Source organism: Tauraco erythrolophus, chromosome 12 (assembly GCF_009769465.1).
Source record: "Tauraco erythrolophus isolate bTauEry1 chromosome 12, bTauEry1.pri, whole genome shotgun sequence".
NCBI lineage: Eukaryota > Metazoa > Chordata > Aves > Musophagiformes > Musophagidae > Tauraco > Tauraco erythrolophus.
In genome coordinates, this window is record NC_141476.1 from 14861413 (window position 1) to 14885792 (window position 24380).

The 24380-nt window shown below is 35.0% G+C and overlaps 1 protein-coding gene across 1 annotated transcript in view; it reads left to right on the forward strand.

Moving 5' to 3' along the window:
- ERC2 (ELKS/RAB6-interacting/CAST family member 2) overlaps nucleotides 1–17051 on the forward strand; it is a 351590-nt gene extending 334539 nt beyond the window's left edge. The window contains exons 15-17 of the mRNA XM_086619268.1: nucleotides 13432–13485; nucleotides 16088–16222; nucleotides 17025–17051. Of these exons, the coding sequence (XP_086475394.1) occupies nucleotides 13432–13485; nucleotides 16088–16222; nucleotides 17025–17051 (216 nt within the window). The remainder of the gene's footprint in view (nucleotides 1–13431; nucleotides 13486–16087; nucleotides 16223–17024) is intronic.
- Nucleotides 17052–24380: the final 7329 nt, after the last annotated feature.

Consider the following 24380-nt stretch of genomic DNA (forward strand, 5'->3'; position numbering starts at 1 on the left):
TCAGCTGGCCAGGAGATGTTTCACCCAAATTTTACATGCTAAATAGGCAGATGTGCTTTATTCTTTTTAGTACTTCATCTCACTGTGCTGCATTGGAGCAGACGATGTTACATTTCAAATAATTTTAGGCATTTTTTTGTTTTGCTTTGCTTTGGAAAAGAGAAGGCAGATATCTTCTCTTTTCACCTTTATCTTTTGTTACTGAAGAGTAAATGAATACCCCACTTTGCAATGTTCCATGATATCTGTCATGGAAATTTTTTAAAATATTCATCAGACACTTGGACAAACTGTTTTGTTTTGTTGTGTTTTTTGTTTGTTTGTTTTCCTTTTTTTGTTTTCTTTTTGTTTGATTTTGTACCTTTAACATATTGCTGAAAAGTGTTCAAAACATTCATAACTTTCTTCAGACAATGAAATAACAGCAGAAGAGGATTACTAGAAAGGCATTGTTTTGGATAACTTCAGTTAGAATTGTAACCAAATACTTCAAATACCTCCATTATTTATAGTGATAAAGATCTTCAGTAAAGCTATTTAACTAGATTAAATTGATGCCAAAATAATCTCCCTGTTATCTCAGACACCACAAAAAAAAAAAAAAAAAAAAAAAAAAAGAGACACCAGGAACAGGAATGTGGTTTAACTAGGTCACTAGTTTATTACACTTAAGAACTATCTGATAATAGAGGTTGTAGAGATCATTCTTGCTTCTTTAATCCCTTTGGGGAGAACCACTGTCAACCCCCAAAGCTTCACATGTGCATCCAACACAAAGGCTTTTTAGGGGAAGTGACAGATTCCACACTGTGGATATATCCACCCTGTTCCTCAGTTTCTTTGAGAGATGCTGTTGTCCAGTCTATTTCTGATTCACTAGAACTTCTGTGAATGATCATCTACAACATAGAATTTTTTCTTGTGACCTTACTTGTCCCATCCCCTGTTGCCACACCTGTTATACTCCTGAAAGAAAGAAGAAAAAAAAGCCCAACTTTTCCAGCCTAACATGACCATGAAAGGAGAGGTGCTTATAAATATCAGAAGGTGACTTACTAGATAATATTGAACATTAGGCCCTCAAATCCACTCCTGTTCTATACCGTAGGAGGAATTTTTGCTTTGAGAGGCAAAATAACATGGTGGGCAGTGATAAAATTCTATATTCCCTTCATGCATATCCACAACAGCAAATTGATTTTTGATTTGTCTACCTATCCAATCAAGCAGGAAGCCTTTGGTTCATGGCTACAGGAGGCTGAGAACTTATCAAGGCAGGAGGGCAAAGGATGAGAAATGCAGGCCTTAAAGAATCCAAAGAGTCTCTTTTTATGTTGCTCCTTTTCATGTTGCTCCTCACAAAGGTTCTCTGTGTTTCAGTAAGTGATGGGAAAGCTAGGATGCCTATGGAGCACTGTGGCTGAAAATCTTATTAGGACAGCATCAATAAGAGTAGACTTTCCCTGTTCCATGAAGAGGCATCAGCTGATAAGAGTAAACGTGTTGCAGACAAACTCCTCCTTTCTCCTTCAGGATCTGCAAATCAGACATTTATTCTGATATGTTTATATCCTAGAGGAAGTCTTATTCTTGATTTGCACATCAAATAATGCATCTCTTGAACGTGAAAAATACTGTTATATCTGTGCTGTGTTGCTACAAAATTGCTGCTATTACAGGTGTATCAATTTTAGGAGATTTCTTCATTAAATGTAAAAATATTTTCTACGGTGTTTCAGAAGAAAGTTTTTTTTACTCCACTTATTTTTCTGTCTTACTTTTACCGTTCCTGAGCTACTTGTAATATTCTCCAAATTTTGCTGAGAAGAGTTCTCCTCTGAACCAGACTTACATTTCACCATTGTGTTAGACCTGCAAAACAGAAGGGCAGTTGTTGCAGTGTAAAGCAGCAGTTAATATGGATTATGTCTTAAATCATGTAGACAAACTATTGGGAAATAACTTCTAGTTATTTTAGGGTGCTAACTGAGCTTAGAAATTGGCTTCGAAGTTAAAAATTTTCAAGTTTTTTCTTTGAAGTTAGAAATTTACAAGATTAATAACTTCACATTGCCTAGAAATCTAGATGCACTGTTGTAGATGTCAGCAAAGCTCATATAGAAGCAATGTCCTAGAGTTTCTTTAGATAATCTTGTTATATTTTTCTCATTATACTTCAGAGTTCATGTGGCGATGCTGCAGTTGAGCTTCTAACTGCGTCTGCTCTCCTTATGTCCTGCATGTCTCGCAAGAATATCTTGTGTTTCAAAGACTTGTTACTGTAGTAAAGAAAGAATAATTTGAAATTAGCCTTCAGCGAGGATGAGCTTTACCATTTGAAACAGAAAATATTATTTCAATCCAGTTTTATTTTGTGATCTTTATAGACAGGTGAATCATTTTGGCCTAAATAAGCTGTTGTGAAAGTTCAACCCTCGTGCTGCATCATCGTATATCTGACGGTTTGATTTTCCTTTTGCTTGCAGTTTGGGGAGTTTCTCTCTCAGAAACACTCTGAGTCCCTCTTTCTGCTGCTGTCTAATTCAGTGGCATCCTAGACTTTATCATGTAGTTGATAAACTCCAATTCCATATTTCTAGCAATTTCAGATCATGCTGTACTGTGGATCATTGCAATAGATAATACCTAAAAAAGCACAACATTATACTCCAAGCCTAGGATGCTGGTTTGCTATTGCTATTAAAGTGATGGCTTCAGTGTCAGAGGTAAGATCACTGTAGCTTGGAAAGTCCTCTGCTGATATGAAAAAGTAAGTACGAAGGGCTTTTTTTGAGAGAGCTACAAAGCATATTTCATGAAAGTGGAAGAAGGAGAGGTATGTATATGAATTCATCAAAATCCAAGGTTTCTGACTGTATACATGAAATGCCAAGGAACATGCTCTTTGAGGCCAAGAAGGGAAGTCACTGTCTTCCTCTGGAAAATGCTATTGATGAAAGCAAATTTCCTAGAGTCAGATTTATTTTTTTTTCATACAAAAAATGTGAATACTCCTTCTTAGTATTTCTATGTGCAGGAGAGGGCCAACTGCTCTTGCATCTAACTCTGATGAGGCCAGTGAGGGTCACAATTTAAGGGAAGGAGTTGTGGAATTTTGATGGATATACTTCATGACATTTGTAGGTGCTTACCTAGTTGGAACATCAAAATGTTTGCAAATTCATATTCTGCTACTCAAAATGCTGTGCAAGAGACTTTGTAGGCATCAAAAGCCTGCTTCATGTTTAAAGAGATAGGGGACAGTATGTAGTAGATGTCTTAAAGGTTCAGGAGGTCAATTCTATTAAACTAAGTGGAGTAACCTAAAGTATTGAGGTTACTCATAGAATTTTATTGTTATTGGATTAAAGCCAGAAGAACAGATTCTATCGCTGTGCTGTAATGTATTGCAGATTTGCTCTGAGGTTGAACTGCCTAAATGCAAATGTAGCTGCTTTTACCACAGACTTACACTGTGAAAAACTTTTCTAATCACTCTGGTAGACTCCAGAAGCATCCTGGTGTATTTTGTATTTCAACCGGAAGCTTCTTGGCTCTCCATAAGCTTGCTTAGGGTTGCTGCAGAAGAATGTTAACATTGTGCCACAGGCAGTGAGCATGAAAAATTCCATGAGAGGAAGAAAAGTATCAAGAGCTTTTCAATATCTAGGAGTAAGAGACTATTGTCTAAACAGGCAGCATTCAGGCAAAGATAAAACAAATACAGTATACTGCCTGCTTAGGCATGAATATTCATTTTAGTGTATCCATGTCATAAACTTGATGTTATTTGATGTCTTTCATTTTTAATGCGGTTTGTTTTACAACAGTGAAGTCGGATATTACTCTGTTTGGAGGCAAAGTATTTACTTCTCAAATGTGCGTCTTGGCCCCCCAACTCAAAAATACACCTGCAGCCTTTTCTTTTTAATTAATCAATTAGTTTTTAGTCAGAAAATGTCAATGTTTTACACATTGAAAAATGTACTGATTTCCATTGATCAATAGTGCCTGCAGACAGACAAAGGACATCCCAATAGTAATCTAAACTAAAATAGAATTGAGCTGCACATAGAATATGTTCAAAAAAAGAAAGTTTAAAGAAGTCTCAATTGCAAATTTCAAGGGAGAAAGAGAATTTTTTTTCTCTTTTTAAATAGTTCATGACTTAAAAAATGTTCCCACCACCAAATATGCAGTTGAATGTCTTTCTCCAATTTTTCTCTTCTAATTTTTCTGGCCTTTGAGAACATCAAACAGATTGTAAACTACCAAGACATTGATTTTGAAGTAATTTGTCACAATTCTTCACACTGAAAAAGAAGCATCTTAATGAAATGTACTGCCTTTGTAAGAGAATGAGAGCATGTTGTTTATTTTAAATATGCAGCTACAGATGTACATATATTAAAGACCAAAATATTATTTATATGAGTGAGTTGAGCAGTCTTTTTATGATTTGTGACTGTGTGAGTTTAAGTAAAACTCCTGTTATTTCTAAGCTGGAAGAAAAGCATTGTTTTTTTCTCAAGTGCAGGCTTACTTTTACAGGTTTTTTCACATTACATTTTGATGTAAAATGGAAAATCATTTGTATCACAGTGTATCAAGCTGTAAAATTAGTAGTAATAATACTGACTTCTGTGTTGCAAACACCTTCTCATAAGAAATAAGCATATTTAATTGTAGTGATTTAAGTACAATTTAGCAGCTGCCATCTGTCGATTAAATATTTATTGTTTACTGGTTTAAATAAATGAGAGGCATAGCAACGTCCTCCCAGCAAAAGAGAACCACTGGAATTGTTTTGATTCATACACCAAATGCTGCATTTTGAGAGCCACAGAACTTTGTAGTAGGCTTAAAAAACCTTTCAGAAATACAGATTAAACAAGATTACTACGAGGACTTGGCTGAGCGATTACATAATATTTATAATCACCCTGGCCAAGATTCCTTTTGAGAATTCTAAGACAGCTATTTTTAGAGAAATTTGTATACTGATGCAGTCCTTCATGAAATAATCAGTTTAAAGTCCATTTTTAGAACATCTCAAGAGATTTTAGTAAGCGCAGAAGACACTGCTGTGTTACTGATTCATTCTGAGCTTGGATACTGCGAGAAAATTTCCCAGTTGCCTCTTTTCAGTTTTGGGATATAGAGCCAAAAATGCTTAAGTGCAGTTGGCCGAAATGCAAGGTCTTCTAACTCCTTGAGAGCATTTTATTTTTCTTCTCAAAACATGAAATTAGAAACCTTTCCAGTGTTTTCAAGACTGCAGGTGTACAGAATACTCTGGCCAGAGGCAAAGCTGGTGTTTGGCAGTCTTCTCTAGTCTGAGTCCACTGCTCTATATTTCATCACGTGAACATATTGTTAATGAAACAAAAAGGGTGAGAAACAATCAAGGAATTTTAAAAATCCGTGTAACCACAGTTTCTCAGCAAATTAACCACTAGCAATATTTTCTCTTACATGCAATACATAGAAGTTTTTCTTACTAATTACCATCCAAATTATTCAAAGAACTCTTTCAGTGGCAAAGGAGTAAAATGGAATTGAAGGCAGCGTGTTGCATTACATGTACTGTTCTAGTTAAGTACATCAGAAATAGTGCTAATATTGTTTCATGGTGGTGACATCAAGCACTTAAGATTTACAAAATACCCCAAGTTGTATTTTCTCTGTTAGATTAATTCAGCTGTATTGCATTGTGTATTTTATTATATTGAATGTGTTTATATTACTGTATAAGAAAAAGAATAGGATTAGAAGTTGTCGTGATTGTGATTATTCTGGCAGCCCAAAACATTCTTCTGCAACACTGCACATCAATTAATTTCATTTAAGCCCTCTAATGTTTAACAAGTGTGAGAACAAAAAAGTCTTGCAATGCTTTCTTACGGTGTCTGTAGACATGATCATCTGTTGACCGTGTGATCAGTAGCACTGTCTTGGTGTTGTGTTGGTTCTTATTCACTTTTGCTTCTGTTTCTGATGTTGTCAGACCAAGTTAATGTTTCTGATTTCCTTGAATTTCACAAGTGGCAACGTTATAGGAGCACAGAATACTATGTTGTTGTCGTCATCGTTATTATTTATACAAATCTGCTTTAGAGAGAGGTTTATTGTACTGTTGAGTCTGAATGTTACTGCATAGTAAATAGCATCCATGTTATGAAGCCATTTCATGGGTACTGCAAACATATTTGACCACTGTGCTATTTTTTTTACTCTTCCGTTTATACTATTTACTATCACTCTTAATATTGGTCTTACTCAAACTTTAAAAACCTAACTTTGAAGAAAGGGGTAATCTGAGACCCTTAAGTTTTGGAAGTTTTACTTTTGTTACAGTTATATCACGGAAGCTCTTTGTTTTACTTTGGGCAGGTAACAATAGATCTTCTAATAACTTCAAATATTGAACTCTCATGTGAGGAAAATCAGTCTGGTTATTTTTTCCTTAAAAATTCTCAGGCAATGTAGCAAAATGGCTATTAATCTCTGATTTTAAATGTGTTTGTTCAGCAGCCCATGCATTCAATGGCCTTAAATTTATTTACTATCGTAAAAATCTGTCTTAATGCAATATTTCTGCATGTCTTAACATTGAATTTTATTTTCTTCATTTGTAATCTGAATTTCGAATCTGTATTTTTTGAATCTGAATCTGTAATTCTGAATTTTATCAAGTACAAGCAGCTTAGATATAAACCCAAAGCAGACAGGTTAGTTTAGGGGTGAAGCAGCAGAGTGCCATTTCTCCTTATAGCTTAAGGCAGCAGGCTTCATTAGGCACAAGGTAAGAAAGAGCACGTGTGTGTAGTTAATTGCCTTTGCCTGATCAAATTAGTTAATTCAGAAGAAATGTTCTGTGTTGGAAAAATACTGAAAATATTGGCAGTGCTCACACAACGCTTTTCACATATTCTCATTAAGATCTGACAATTTATATTATAAAAGATGAAGGACTCAAGTCATAGCTGGATATGGCATCACTTTTTCCTTCTTATGCTCTGAGGAATCTGAATTCTTTCAGATGGTATTTTTACACAAACATTTTCCAATGAGAGGGGCTTTTTTTTGCCTTGTAACCTGTAGCATGAGGCCCTGAAGACACCTGGTACATAAGCCCTTTCCTGCTTGGTAGTTGGTGATCTGCTTTAAAATCTGGTTCTGTTTGTTCTCTGTTCAGAGTTGTTTCATTCCTGAAGAATTTATATCATATCTTAAGCATGGCCGTGTCTAATGGCACCCTTTTTCATTGGTGATAATCTCATGGTGAACTTATACTAGAACCTCTCAGTAGCTATAGCTGTCATAACACAATTTGCTCAGACAAATGGTTTAAATCTACTGAAATTGAAAATCTTAAATGGAAAAAGTAGGTAATGCAGATATAAAATAATATGTATATTTACACTGGAACTTTTGTAATTTTTGATCTGGCTGACTTACAGTTGAAAATGGGTATTAAGTATCTCAGATAAGAATAGTGAATATCTCCATTATCTAAACAAGTGAACTTCCAAGCCAAAAAGTGTTTGTGGGTTTTGTTTTGTTCTTTTTTTTTTCCTCATTTTGGAAAACGACATTTTGGAAACAAGTCCTTAAGTTCTACTACAAAGTACCCTATGATAATAATGCTAAGTATAGTTTAACACTTGATCTCAAGTATAGTGCTAAGTAGCTAGTTATTAAAAAAATTGTAAAAATTGGATGTCAAATTTTTCTTCTCCTGTGATGGTGATAAAACTTATTATTTCTACAGTCTAGCGTCAAACAAAAATTAATTATAGGTAAGCATATCAAGACAGTCTTGTGATGTTATCTCTGTTTCAGCCTGTATTTCAATATACCATCCATGTGTTGAAATTTGTTTTACTTACCAATTTTTATTGCAAACAATGGAAGAAATGTAGTAATTTCAACTTAGGCTGTATTTTCTATATGATGCAAATGAGAGCTGGACTTAGTAATGAAATTGCAAAAATTACAACTGAAATGAACTATTCAGACACTAAAGACACTGAAAGACAATCAGTGCTACTAACCAGAGATTTTGTTTCAAAGGTCTTGTTTAGCTACTGAAGCTTCTGATTCATGTCTGGTTTTAAATAATTATTATGGGGAAGTATCTTTTTAATGAGTTATTTCCTGTTGTTAAAAAAAAAAAAAGGGGGGGGGGAAAACCAGAGAACCTTACCTTCCTAAGTTGCTTGTCTGTATTTAGTAGGACCTGGCCTGAGATATCCTCAGGCAGCTACTGTTTCAGAGCTTTAATTATGCTTTTTAACCCGCTTCTTTGTGTCTATGTTCTTACATACTTCTATGTAATTACCAAGTTTAGTAGCAGGACTCAGACAAATACTTTTAGCATGACTTTAGCCTTTACATTACTGAGTATGCTGTATTATTACAAGATATTTCCTGCGCTTCAAGCCATACTTTTAATTCACAGAACTTAAAAAGACTTCAAAAACGCAAACTCTAAATGCAGAGACCACAACTAAAAAGTCAGATGCACCATGTTCAAATCAACATAACTTTGTTCAATCACAAGTGTCAGGAAAGTTGAAATTTGGCCTTAGTGCTTTAGATAAGTGTCTGCTTGGCACTTGGAACTGCTGCCTGTCTCGGTCTGCCAAGTGTCTAATATCCCAGCTGGTGTTTGTGAGACTGTTATCCTTCGGTCCGTGAAGAGGGAGACATACTATGAGCTCTAACTTCTTTCAAGATAAGTCAGTCACATTTCGTAATCTTGCAAAGCAGCAGGTGTAATGGTGGTTAATATCAGTTAAATAATACTTTAATTAAAAAAGAACTGAAATACATGTAAAACTTTTATGCTGATGTTCTACGCTAAATTATCGGATCCAAGTCTTTGAAAAGATCTGCATTGGAAGCTGCTTTCCATTGCTGCACTGGAGTCTGAGTTTCTAATTTGATGGGCAATTGCTTTTGTATTTCACCTGGAAGGAAGATCAAATGTCATGAAAACTTAGAAAATATTCCGTACTGTTTCTTAGTCCCTATTTTCTGTCCTGTGAAAACGGGGAGGGCAGACAGGGCCTGAAACAAGTGTTCTGATTACGTGTGTGTTACAAATTATAAGAATTGTAAGATTTTAATGTAAAAACATTGTATGAATTAAGTTTAATATATAACTAGATACAGATGGGAAAAAGAAAAAAAATATATGCTTTCTTAGCATAAAAACTTTAGTATATTCTTTACTTCAGATGCAACAGTTGTAATCATTAATAAGGTAAAAAATAAAAAGAGTTAAACGAGAAGTAGCCAAACATTCTCCAATAAGCTATCATGCCCACTTTTAGCCTGCATGCATCCTGTCTTTCACACTTTTCAAGACAAGTCATACACTATAACAGGAAAAGAAAAACATGCTTATTAGCCCATTTGGAATTTTAACAGGGAAAAAATTAATTGTATTCTTCAATGAAGGCAGGAAACAAAGCAACAAAACCCATGTTAAAATATAGTTAAGAGTAAGAATATAAGAATAGATTACATTACAGGGATGTTATAAAAAGAAAATGCATAATTAAAGCACTCAGTAAAACGTAGTCTACCCCATAGTGATGCATTCCAACACCCATACGGTTATGATTATGATAGTTATTTAGCGTCTGGAGTTCCTAGTTAGTTACCATACTGTAATGCTTTTGTTATCTTTTGGTTACTGATGAATGCTTGCAAACTTACAGTCTTCAGGAGTTAAGGTTTTTTTCATTTGGAATTTTCTTGATGTCTAAAAACTCACTGCATAAGCAACAAAAAAACCTGCATTGAATATTATTATATATTTCTAACAATTAAAGACAAGAGTATAATTTGTTTTGGAAATAATTAGCATTATGTTGCTAATATTTTGCTGTTAGAAGTGGCCTGAATAATTAGCATAAATTAATACAAGCTCTGGAATACTTTGAAGTATATTGAAAAATATTTAAGTCCTCTTCTTACCTGCAGCTCTAGTATTGGCAAAAAGACCCTTCAACTCAATGGCCAATTAACAGATTCTTCAACTTGTGGAAAAACAGCACAAGTCTTGTCGAAACCATAGTTGATGGATATATTTTAACAATTTGTCTCATTTAATCATTTGTTGAATCAAGAAGTGTGCTACCACCTAAAAGAATTGAGAGCAATCTCAAGGTTAGGCTTTTTAACAGTAATAACCTTGGAATTATCGTCTTCTGCTTCAGCTAGTTAATTAGTGAACCAGCGCTCAAAAACCTCTAAGTATATCAAGAAGTTTAAGCAAAAGAAGTTTCAACTGAAACTTTGCAATTGAATCTTTCTTAAATCTCTTTTCTAGATGGCAAATTAAGCTTACTGTTTGGCTTATTATCAAGTCCCTTTTGCAGGATGCATGTATCTCTAGTAAGCTTGAGATGCTCAAAGAGGGTGGAATTAAAGGACAGTGATGTCGAATGTGATTTTTAGAGGTTCCAAGGTCTGAACTTGAACTTGTTATTTTTGATATCAGAAATATATTTAACAATGATCAAACAATAGCAGTTAAATAAATGGAAACTTGCTGAAGAGTTTTTAAAAAGTCTGTGAACTTGATTCTAGACTTTTCTAGAATTCTAGTTCTAGAAATACAGGTTTTACACAGTATTTAATTTTAATTTACAGTGTAGCCTGTGATGACTTCTTTGGTCTTAGGAGTTGTCACAAGGGTTACAGCATTCTGTGTTGCCTTCCAAAATGCCTTTTGTAGCTGCTTTTCAAGACTGACTTCCTCTGTTACACAAGTGTAACAGTCTATATGGTAGAATATTTTGTTTTTTTTAATGCACAAATACACACTGTTTTCATAAAGTCTTCATTTCATGCAAACTGTTATAGTCCTTTAACAGATTGTGAGTGATGAATGTAATTTGGTAAAATTTAAGGATGTTTGAGGCAAAGTACAATATTTGTTGTCCAGTGTAATTTATTAAATAAAAAATCAGCTATAAATTGTGTTCTATGGCAGTTAGCAACTTCTGTGTTGTGCAGCAGTAGAAATGATAAGAAATTCACTTGTCTTCAGATGACAACAGTTTTCAAAGAATGTTTAAAAATATTGTTCTAACATGAGAACTGATTTTATTTGGAGAGAGTAAGTACGGAGCTGGCTTAAATAGAAAACATTTTGTTAACCCTCAGCTAACGGAATTCAGGCCTGAAGCACTGTATTCCTATTGGAAAACCAATTGCAGTTGCACATGCTTTCATTAAATCCAGGTTAATTCCACTCAGTTTATGCAACTTCTGGATAAACTTGGTGATGTATATAGTCTAAAGAACACTAGTTTTTAGATCCTTACCTTCTGCATTTCAAAGTTAAAAAAAGATTTTGTTTTTCCTAAAATTATTGTCTTTGAAAAAAAAAAGCTCAGATTAAATATTTGTAAAAGTCAGGAAGACTAGAACTAAACATCTGCCACATGAAGATCCCAAAGTACTTTGTGGAAATACCAGCATGCTTGTTTTCAAATAGTGAGATTGCAAGAAATGGAGATTCTGTGTCATTGAAGACAACAAGAAGCCCTTGCAGAATCAAAGCCAGAATGTCAGTCTCTAGATTTTAAATTCCATGCTCTAACAATTAGACCACAGGATATCTCCAGAATAGCTTGCAGGCCTTATATCTGCTTCCCTCTCATATTGTATAGGGAAAAGTCCTACTCTGTTGTCATGGTTTAACCCCAGCCGGCAACTAAGCATCACAGAGCTGCTTCCTTGCTCCAGGCCGGTGGGATGGGGGAGACCATCGGAAGCGTAAAAGTGAGAAAACTTGTGAGTTGAGATAAAGACAGTTTAATAGGTAAAGCAAAAGCCGTGCACGCAAGCAAAGCAAAAGAAGGAATTCATTCACTACTTCCCATCGGCAGGCAGGTGCTCAGCCATCTCCGGGAAACCAGGTTAAAGCGTAACAGTTATTTGGGAAGGCAAATACCATCACTCCAAATGTACCAGCCTTCCTCCTTCTTCCTGCCGCTTTATATGCTGAGCATGATGTCATATGGACTATCCCTTTGGTCAGTTGGGGTCAGCTGTCCCAGCTGTGTCCCCTCCCAGCTTCTTTTGCACCCCCAGCTACTTGCTAGTGGGGTGAGAAGCAGAAAAGGCCTTGGCTCTGAGTAAGCACTGCTCAGCAATAACAAAAACATCCCTGTGTTACCAACACTGTTTTCAGCACAAATCCAAAACATAGCTCCATTCTAGCTACTATGAAGAAAATTAACTCTATTGCAGCCAAAACCAACACACTTGTTGAAAGTGAATATTCTAGAAATGTTTCAAATTCCATCTAGTAAAGAGAGATTGAGAAGAAAATCCAAAGGAAAGTAATAGCTATTGAATGGTATTACACCTATATCCCAGAGCAACAAATCTTACTATTTTTCCTCATTTGAACCTCATTCTTGAGTGTTTTGTTGTTAACTTGATCCAGATGACAGATCAAAGCATAGTTCTCTATTGCCACCTTGCTAAAATATTTTTTAAAAGACAGTTTTAATATTATAGTTTTGCAGTTACAGATTGCTGTTAAGCTATTTAGTCTGTTACCAGTCAATCAAAGACTTTCATTTCATTTCAGTAGATTCTTACTTAAACTCAAGAGGATTTTAGGAGAACAAGAAATATCTGTCAGTTTGCTTACAGTGCTAGATCATAAATTCTTTGCTAAGTGGGTTAAAAATTCAGTTACACATACCATTCATGACCTTGACAGCTTAACAAATAGTGATACTGAATGATCAAAGACAACTGTTTCAAGCCCTAAGGGTTAATATACCTGTGCACCAAGAATTAAGCTGCTTTTAATTCCTGTATCATTCTTTTATTTCAAAATGGATGCAGTATTTACTGAATGGAGTCAGTAAATTTAAAGAAAAAAAAAATCTGAGGAAACCGTTTAGGCTAAAACTAATGAGGCTATACACGATCTGTAGGAGATGCAGTTCATTAATTGTTGCATTTTATAAGTTAACGTTTCTTCTTTCGTAGTATAAATCCAAATTAAAAACTGCTCCTTCTCAGATGTGGGCCTCGTGTTCTCCAGGCATTTTCAAAAAGAGCTGTTGGTATGATGATTTTGTTGTCAGAGCTGTGGCTGTGTAAATTCTGAGAAACGTCGTTTTCAGGAAAACCATATCAATAATAGCAGTTTTGAGAGGAAAAGATGAATAAAATGTTGAACTATTTCAGATACAGTGTTCTTGTGCAAAGTAGCATGTGATGCAAATTAGATACGGCGCAGTTTAAATGTGCATACAATCATCACTCTAATTGTCATGAATTGTACATTCCAAGACTGAATTTCCCGACCATCCAGAAAATCATATTGAATAATCTGTTGTGCTTTCAAAAGTAGTATAAGAAAACATCTTGGATGTTCGTGAACAGGAAGTTTTCAAGTATGCTGAAGGTGTTGCAGGATATGATGGCATTGCCAACTCGGTAGGTGGTATTTTTCCCTTGCAGTCAGTACTGAAGCAGTGTCTTAATATGTTGATATGGGACCTAGACCGTGAGGATTTACTGTCTGTCTGGTAAACCAATGTCCTAAAACATACACACCTTCCGGTGTGCTTGTGTGTGCGCTTGTATGTAAGTGTAGGAGTGTGAAGACCCGGGGTTCTGAATGAATGCCGATATGGTTGATTAATTTCTTCTTCAAATGAAAATATATCTGGCATTTCAAAGCCTACTAAAAATTGGAAGTGTTAGCAAGGGAAGCAAACACAAGTTATGTTAGAGATTTTTGTTTAGAAGGACCTCAAAAGGGTTGTATTTTTCCTCCGGATGGCTTTTCTTTTGTTCTTCCTCCAGATATCCTGTTCATCCTCCTCAAAGGTCCTGCTTTTAAAAGTTTGAAATCATACTATATTTTATGCTTCTGAAATCAAAACTAAGTTGAAAATAGCTAGAAAATACAGTTCAGTGTGAAACTACAGCACTCTGACAGTAGCTAAGGCAAAGACAAACAGAACCTCAAAATCATATTAGTTTCCATTGTGAAGAGCTAACAAATAAAAACAAAAAGCTTCTAAAAACAGCGTTTTGCAAAACCTTTAGCATTATTTTAAGAAATTAATGACAATCACAAATCATGTAGAAGTTTGGATGTTTTTATAATCACTTGAATGGAAAAGAAATTCTCATTCACATTTCTTATATATTTTGCTTCCAGAACAGGCATACTGAAGGAAACCTACTACAGCATTAACATTTCTTTGTGCACTTTTTACTGCAATCTGGCATCGAAAAGGAAGAAACATTAGAAGTGGTTTATTTATATTTCAGCACCAAATTAGAAAGATGAAATCATTCATTTACAGTTCTTATCCCATGACACGTCTAATCCCCAACACCTCATTACAGGGGACACTTTTAGGATTGCATATATCATCTTGTTTAACTTTTGCATTCTTTTATGGAATACAGTTGAAAGGTAGGAAATTTAAGGCTGTTCATTGATAAGAAAATAAACTAATAAAATGTTAGGAGCTTCCCCAAAGAGGCAGGATCTTACAATGTTTACAGTAAGTGGGTTATTATTTGTCTATTAATTTTCCATCTTTTCCACTCTTTTGTTCAAAAGGCCTTCCTCTTTGAATCTAAAGACAAATGGACCAACTATTCACAGTGGCTAACACATGAGCACATCCGATCTGTGGTTGTTCTCTGTCTTGTTGTTGTGGATGCCTTGAGGTTTTGGGGTTGGTTTGTTTGTTTGTTTTTACTTGAACTGAGTACAGGTTCCCTCCTGTAAAATAGTTTTCTATGATTCTTCTAATGGACATCATGTGAAGTGCTCAAGAAGCATTGTGACGTTTCAAAAAAAATTAATTGCTAAAAAGACACCTCAGTATTTCCTGTGATCCCTGTGGTTCATAGTTTTCCTTGCATTCAATTTTGTTATACTTCAAATATTGTGTAATATGAATATTTAGTTTGCTTTTTTCCAAATCTCTTTTTTTGACTTTAGCAAAAAACATTAAAATTGGGGAATTTAATGGCAGCCTTTGAGTAGAGACTTTTTTGTGCTTGACTAGCTCAAATGATGACCATGTAGAGAATTGGCACAAAGTAGGTAATGCTCCTTTCAAGAGCAAGAGTTGATAGCATTTTCTTCTGGATTTGCATAGTGAAAAAGTAAGTATAACTTGATTACAGGTTAACAGCCTTCAGTCCTTCTAATAGAAAAAAATAAGTACTGTGTCCAGAGGTATTGGGCACTTGGTATTAAGATATATTTGGTATTATGAGCAAGATTTGAATTATTCCAGTCTATGTATTTCATGGTGTGGAATAATTGTAATAGTGATAGAGTGGCAATGTATCTTGTTATCTCATGGTGACATAGATTTTATTATCTGTACACGGCAGTAGCTGAAGTGTTGATCTTTTTTTTCAAGATCTATATCCAAGACTTACTTTCATTCAGTAACGTGCGTCAAGTTCCGTAATCACTTGTTTCTCTAAGTGCCTGTGTCTGTATCGGTTAGTTTTCAGACTCTTGTCACTGTTTAGCAGGGTGATCGTGATGTACAATTAAAATAATTAAACCAAAACAGACCTTTTAGCATAAATATTCATGTTTGTTGTTGACATGCCTCAGTAGCTAACTGTAAATATTTTGAAGTACACTTAATATTCCTTTCAGTGAGATTTTAAAAGTTAATTGGCAAGACATAATAATAAACTGGAAAAAATAGAAAACTGTTCTAAACCAGTAAATTTAGAAAAGCAGATTGTCTCTGTTGACACCCTTTAAACACAACATCCTTGATCATAACCCTTTCTGACTTTTGTACAATTATACTCATGGAAAAACTGAGACAGTAGATGTGTTCACATACTTTGTTATCTTTTTCTATTTCTGTTTCCTTTTCTTTGTGAGCCAGCAGTCTGGACCGCTATTGTTAGGTCCTCATAGCTAGAGAAAAAAAAAAAAAGGCAAAAAAAAAACCTAAGAAAGAGCTAAGATCTTCCTAAAACACTGTTAGAGTAATATATTCCAGCATGTAATAGATTTCTCACTTTACATCTTAAACAGACACAAAACAGAATGAAACTGATGGCAGATAACTATGATGATGACCATCACCACTACCACCACCATCACCACCACCACCATCATCGATCTCCTGGGAGGCCACAACACTCCAACCACAGACCCTCTCCAGATCAGGTTAGTCACCTCCTTTTTCTCCCTCAGTTTTGTAATTTTACTATTTTAATATTTCAAGATAAAATACATAGTCCAAAGAAACAATAAGCAAGTGATGTGTTGTTTGAACTGAAACTCATAGCTCTGGTATTTATTTCGATCCCTAAAGCAATTTAAATGTTTTGGCTTTTTGTCTGGTGTGTTACATTTTTTCTTCCTTTTCTTTAGAAGTATTGCAGCTATTTCCAGTATTTCGTAAGTCAACTTTTTCAGTAGAAAATCAGTGAAAAAAATCTTCTACTTGGTGATTACTAGTGATTTCAGAAGTATGCACTTTTTGGAATAATTTTTTATTTATTCAAAGTAAATGGATTAATCATTAGTATTGAAAAACTTGTGCAGCAGTTCCCTTTGGCAACTTGTAAATCAATGATTCTAAACTGGTTTTGAAAGTATCTTTCTGTTGAAGCTTAAAATCAATAGTGATACATTTTTAAGTAGACAAGATAAACCAAATTCCAGACATGTTTTAGTTTAAAAATGCTTTGTAATTCAGTATTATTGTTCTTACAATATTATTCTTCTTAGAGTCTGGTGTTTCAGAAAGGGCAGGTAACTGTCCTGATAACATGGTCTTCTAGAGTGTGTTAATTAAGTATGCTAGCATTGAACCTTTTGTCCTCCACCCAGGGTGAAAAAGCATCCATAAGCCCAACACTGTTTTGATTTTGTAAATGTCAATATTTCTTCACAAATAAATACATTTTTAAAATAAAAATATTTTTGTAAATATGTAACTCATTTTTTATTGATAATATTTTAGAATATTAATGATGTGAATGTTAGGTGAAAATTAAAATAAAAAATTATTAAAACAAGTTTACTATCACATAGTTTTAAATTAATATTTACACTGTATATGTTTGGAATGAGGAGGTTGTGATGTTCTGTGGTTCATTAGCCATTCCAACACTTTGGAATACTTTAATGTGCTTTTTCAGATAAGGTTGCTGTCAATAGGCAGAAATTTGCTAAGTGTCCGTTGTGCAAGCTCAGTACTTTTGTTTCATAGACCACTGGGTGAAGCAGACACGTTGACTGAAAAGTTTATTGTTTTGATGTATTTGAAACAGAATTTCTGTTTCCAAACAGAAAATGCTACGCCTTTTATTTCTGGAATGCTTAAAGACCAGATCTACCAAAACTGAAGTATCTACTTTAATTTTATAGTTATAATATTGAAAATAATGCTATAGTATTGCTGTAACTATTAGTAATAATGTTATCATTATTAGATACAGCTAGTTATAATCATAAAGTTGTAGCATTGAAAATAATAAATTCTTTAATTCATTACGTAATTATATTAAATATACATTACATTTATATATACACACCAAACTAGTATTTCAAATTCTAATGACAACTTTGTCTCATCCTTAAAATACCCTTCTGCCAGTGAACATGATTTTGTAATTGTTTTCTGAGGTGTATGGGTCTGATACTGTTAAAAATTTGTTATGGTAGAAAATAGTGTATGTGTGTACATGCACGCGTGTATGTATGTGTGTACATGCACGCGTGTATGTATGTGTGTACATGCACGCATGTATGTATGTGTGTACATGCACGCGTGTATGTATGTGTGTACATGCACGCATGTATGTATGTGTGTACATGCACGCATGTATGTATGTGTGTACATGCACGCGTGTATGTATGTGCATGCAATGCTAAACCCAAGAAATACAAATGAAAGAAGCTAAGCTGTAGTAGATGAAATGTCAAGAAACAAACCGGTTTTGAAATTAAAACATATATGTAAGCCGTACTGCCAGCATGCCACGTGTTTCCAGCTGATACTGGGTGGCACTATTCCATTTCAAATGAATATGCTTAGTAAGTGGAGAGCTGGTCAGCTAGGGATGGAGTCTGACCTGAAGATTACTTTCAAATTTTCACTATACGACTTCTTTTCACTGTATGACTTTTTAGCCTGCTACAATGAGTGAGAGTAGAAAACTGTAGGAGTTTTAGGAGGAACTCAGTCACAGTAGGACAAGGAGAAGAGTTATTCACATATGTCTTTATTTGGAGCAGGAAAAATAGCCTATAGAAGCAAGTAACTCTTTTTCAGGTAGAGAACTCTGGGGAAAAATAAAGCCATGTATGGTTTTATATGAAGAGTCATTGTTTGATAGTAACTTAGTTTATAAGTTCATAATGTCTGGGTAGAAATAAAAGGGAAAAACATTGATGAAGTTATAGCAGGGATATATGATAGACTACTTAGTCAGAAATAGGAGACAAAGAGGCAAATGACACTTTTTTTAGAATGACTGTTAGAGTTGTGCTAAAGACAGGAGCTGTTAAGTATAGGAGAACTCAATTTCTTGGATACCAACTGAAAAAAACAAAGCAAAAACAAAACCTGAACAACAGAACACAGAATCTTTCAAGTTCTTGGAACATGTTAAGAACAGCTTTTTCTTTCAGAAAGTGGAGAAGGGTATTAAAGACTTGCTGTCTTGGTTTGAGGTCTGTTTCTGATTAACAGAGGTAAGTTGGCTGAGTTTACAGAAGTCAAAATTGTCTGAAAATGACCATGAAATAAAAAGAGGCTTTGGCTTTGTGCAGATAATACAATGAGAAAAACAGAACGAAGGCAAGAGATGTGAAAAAAACAGGTAACAACAACCTCTGTGTTACTGAAACCCAGACACTGGTTTCAACTAATTCAAGAAACCTGAACCCGTAAAGAAAATTTGAGGGACAAGACAACGTGAGAGAGCTAACATTTAGTGAAGAAGGTGCTTTTCAATGCACAATAACAGACTATTCAGGGAAGAGAATGGATAAGGAGCATCTGTATCAAAACATCTTGAAGGACTTAAAGCCCAAGAAATTATATGAATGATGGAAATGGATACATGATTAGAGATAGAGCACATAAAACACTGGCTATTTTACTAGCTTGTACTAGTACCAGTATTCTCAGTTTTGCTGTGAACTATTTATGATTATATTCAACAACTCTCATGCAGCATATAGGAGAACCTTGGAGGCTCGAGGAAGGCAAACACTGTTCTCGTCTTCACAAATAAAATGTATGGAGAGTTATGAATAGCTTTATTTTAGACCCTGGAAAGTTACGAACTAAATTATTAATTAGTGAATCAATAGAAAGCCAGTAGTCTTTTCACTGTTCATTTTCAGCAGCTTGATGTCTGTATCAAACTGTATGATGGTATCTATGTGTCCATCTCAGTGTATATCAAATCACTTTATACTTGCTTCACTGCTATCCTTTTTTCCTAATCATCAACTGGTGGTTCCTATCCTAGACCAGATAAAATATTTTTATGCTACATTCTTGAAGACATGAGATTGTTTATCACTATATACTTGCTTTATTCTTGCACTTTTTCCTAGGTGACAGTTTTGGGCCACTCTCTAAAACAGAGTGTAGGTCTAGATGGCTGTTACATAGCATACCCATCCTATATTTAGTCTGCCTGTATTTGTCAAGGACAAATTATGTCAAGCAAATCTAATTTCTTTTGATAGGGTAACTGCCTTTGTGGCTACAGAGGAAAGTGGTAGCTGTGACATACTTTGAATTCATAAGGCATTTAACACTGTCCCACCATATATTTATAATATACAAATAAATACATTAATTTTTAGTGTAATTAACATGTAATGTAAAATGCATTACAATAATAAAAGCTGTAACTATAAGTAATACTGTTTTAATTTAAATAATTATGAAATCACCATGAGTTGGATGTGCAACTGATTCAAATAACATGCTACAGACAAATTTTCCATTACTCATTGTCAGACAGGAGGACATTTACAGCAGGGTTCCAAAGAGGTCTGTCCTTTAGCTGCTTCTGTGGAGTATTTTTTAAGAAATTATTTCAGTCATTAAATAGAAAAAAAAACACACTATAGTATTGTTGATAATGAATCAAGCTGCAAGAAGCTGCAGGCATAGTAGGAGCAGTTAAACTGCTCAGTCTCCATGAACTCCATGAAGCTCCAGTCTCCGTGAACTAGAGAGAAAGTCTCAAATAAGTAATCTGACATTCAGTAAAGACAAGTCCATTTACAAGGAAGTCACATGTACTGATGAGGCAATAGCATGGAAAAAGGAATCTGGATTCCACATAATATATGGCAACAATAGAATACCATTGCAATGAAGTTGGATCTAATTCTGGGATGGTTGTAATGCTGGAAAAGAAGCAGGAAGCAATTATTCTGTTCTTTCAAGCACTAGTGAGACCTATCTGAAAAGCTGTATACAGTTTTGATCACCATGCTTGGAGAAAGATAGACAAATTAGAAAGGGACAAAAGGAGAGCAACAAAAATGATAGGAGTTTTAGAGAACATGACCTATGAGGAAGGCTTAAAGAACTGGGTTTGTTTAGTCTAGAAAGTACTAAAGGGGCGACATAAGTCTTCTAATACATAAAATGTTGTTGTAAAGAAGACGATGATCAATTGTATCCAGTGCCTACTGAAGAAAGAGTAAGAGTGGTAGATTTAATTTATACCAAGAATAACTAGGTTAGTTATTAAAAAAAGGGAAGCTTTTTCACTATGAGTCTAATGAATTTGTAAGTGGAAAGAAAATGGAAAATGTGAACATTCGTTCATATAGATGTAATGAAAACTCCTTTCTCGGAGGTTTTTAAGAACAGGTTAGATGAGTATCTGTGGCACAAGATAATAGCTTTATTTCATCGTGTGTTGGTGCATTGGGCTTGGAGTAGGGGTTCTCCTGAAGTACTGCCATCCCTAAGTTTCCACAGACTCTGTGAACAATAGATTAGCTCAGCTGATGTTTACTTGTAAAGCAAGCAAATAGGAGATCCATAGCAAAATTCTCGCTGAAATAATCTTTGAGAGCAGCACAGTCAATGATAATCATGAGTGAACTGTAGTCATTGCTTTAGCTTACATTTTTCAATACTGGATTTATTTTTTCTTTATTATTTTCTGTGTTGGGTTATTTACCATTCTGTACAACATTCTTTTGAGCAGTAGTTTGATTTCTAAGTTCCATACAAACCTGTATTTCTCATTCAATAGTGTATTACACATAAAATCTAGATATGTGGGTTTTGATGACCATAATCCAACATACTGCTAGTGGTTTGAAGCCATAGAATAAACTTATAAAATAATAAACTTAATTTTGTAAGGAGACAAGAAGTTGGTGCATAGTGTAACATTAGTGCCATTTAATTTAGTGAATGCTAGGAAGGGTTTTTGAAAGTTTTCTCACAAATTCGGGAGAGAACGAGATAGTTGAACATACAGTGTTAACCTGGAAACGTTTCTCATTTCTATGGATAGTACTGGATTTTCTAATTTATATGCTACATTTATATAGAGAAATACATGTACGTTGTTAAATATGGCTGTAAAAGTATGTACATGTGCATTTGTGTACATATTTGTAAGGAAGAATAAGACATTTCCCACTTACTTATGTAAAACACTGTATGTATGCTACTGTGAGTCTGTACTCTCTTTAAAGAGAATGGTGTACCACCGGTCTCTTGGAAGAAAAATACATGCACATCATGCTTGAAATATGCATACTTTTTACATGGTGCTGTTCGGTTCAGGTATGGACATTTTGTTTTAATGATTGTGTTTTTGTTACAACTGCTGCTCAACAGCATATCCTGCTATGGGCAGCATGTGGCCGCATGGTTCTAGACGTAGTAAAGAATAGCATCTCTGCCTTCTCTTGAAGGAACTAGGTGGGCACCTTTTTTCAGATGTAATGAATGTGTTTAGGTCTTGTGGCTGCTGTTGTGGAGCAAAGCCAAGTTTCCAGCCACTTCTTGCCTTTATCCCCTCTGCTTTTTTGCTCTTTTGTTTAGGGAGAGGTATAGGTTGGCAACCTTTTTTGCCCTTGTATGTCTGGACCCAAACTCTGGGGAAGATGTAAGAAAACTTCACAAGCAGTAGGAAGACTCTAACTCTCCTCTGCTCATACACATGATCATGTTACAGTGAGTCATGATGTGTTCCCTACTTATGTTGGTGCATCTGATTTTTATTTGATATAAATAAATTTCTGGGGATTGAGTGCTGCCATGTCAATAACATTGCAATATTAACCATTCTTACTAGTCTTTTAAAAACTTGGAAAAAAAAGATAATTTTGCAGCTTTACACTGAAAACATAAGTTTATTCTCTTCAGTTTTGGCTTGAGAGTTGGCAATCTTTCTTAAATTCCACCTGGAAACATTTTGGCAGTCCGTATGTATCCTGGAGTGCGGGTGTAATACTCCTAGCATGAAAATGAGCTTAAATAAGCATTCCGTACTAGCTTCAGTTTCCAAGGAGTTGTAATATGTAGCCCCTTGTAGAGTGCGTTGCAGTAATCTAATCTGGATCGTTGCATCCAAGATCTATCTGGAACAAAAAAAAAACCATGGCTAAATAAGTTTGAACTTCCAGATTTAGAAGCTGTCCTGCCCCATAGTGTAGACTTTGTCACAAATCCTACTGTCCCAACTCCCTGCCTCTCATTTCTCACCTCTACATACTTACTGTTTTTCCTAAAAAACTTTTTCTCTTGGCCTCAGTTGCCCACATCATCTTTCCGTTTTCCTCCTAGTATTGGAAGTGTTTTGAAGGAAGTGCCTAGTTGTGTCACACAAGTGACTCTGTGCTCTTGGAGCAAATTGCTGTTACTGGTGAAAGAGATCAGCACATTTGTATTTCCTGCTGCAGCTGCCTTACTCTACTGCAGTCCTTTTGTCATTTTTTTTCTTGCACTTTTAGTATCATAACAGGCCTGTAAGTTACTAACCAACAGGGAATTCTGTCTCACTAACCATAAGTGTGGTCAAATTGAGACATCTCATTCCCTTTGGTTTTCTAATCTCAGAAGCCTTTCTGCCCTTCCATATTTGTATCCTGTTCTGGTTTCAGGCTCTAGTCCACCCGTATTCACTTACGGTTAATTTCCATGGGCATTTTACATTCCTTGCTGTCTCTGAAACAGTCCTTAACTTATTGGCACATATGACAGATATGACAGATGTCTCACTCTAGGATGGTCTCCACATAACAAATAGCATTCTTTTGCTATCACCCAGGACTTTCTTGTTGAAGTTCATTGCATCTTTGCTATGTGATTGAAAGGTCCTAAGTTCAAGTTGCTGTTAATGGACTACATAGTTAAAAAAAAAGTACTTGATTATTTAATTTAAAAGCAGCATCTCTACATAAAAAAGGGACTTGAAGTTGTGTAGGTAAACTGTGACATGTATATATCTAGGATATACTTCAGTTGGTTTGATGGCATTCTTAATAGGAAATTATGCTATTTCGAAGGACATATGAAAGAACTTCATTCTGCATCTATATGGTGGAAAACTGAAGGTATAACATCCAAAGAATTTTTTTTATGATATCCTCATTAAAAAGAATCTGCATTTTAGAAAAATATGAATATCTTAGGATGTGCCATAAGGCTGTGGAAGCTGGCTGCTTTTCAAAAAGTTGACCCTATTCTTAGAAGCTGTAATTGAAGATGGAATGTCACGTGGTGTTGTAAACATGTAGCATGTCCTTTTACGTCTTTTAATCCAGTCTGGCTACGTAGAGATTTTTTTCCTGTGTAAAACATTTTTGATGACCCTTCTACAAGGTAGTTGTGTTTAGAAATAATTTGTTACAAACTCACCATCGAGTTTTCCATTACTCTGAAATCTCAGCAAAGGGGCCTGAAAGGTGATTCAAGGTTTCTGAACTATCCTCTCATCTAAAGGAAAAGTCCTTCTTATTAGGACGGTGATGGGGCAGTGTGTATCTATGAGGCTTCCCTTACTGCCACTTTCCAGTCAGAAAGCCAACTTTTAAAGAACTTATCTGATAACTGTTTTAGTATTAAATACATGTAATTTTAAAAAGATTTTTTTTTTAAAGTATGCTGGTAAACTCATTCATTTGAGAAAAGAAATCATATGCAATGATGCATGAAACTTGACAACAATCTGACTGTCGCGAAGTAGGAGTGTGGCACTAAAAACTTTGAAGACAACCATGTACTCTCAAAAAAAGTGTTTATTGATTTGTAAAGTGGTGACTGGTCTTGGCAACAGGTCTTTGTTCATCAGCTGGAACTGCTAAATATCTTTGG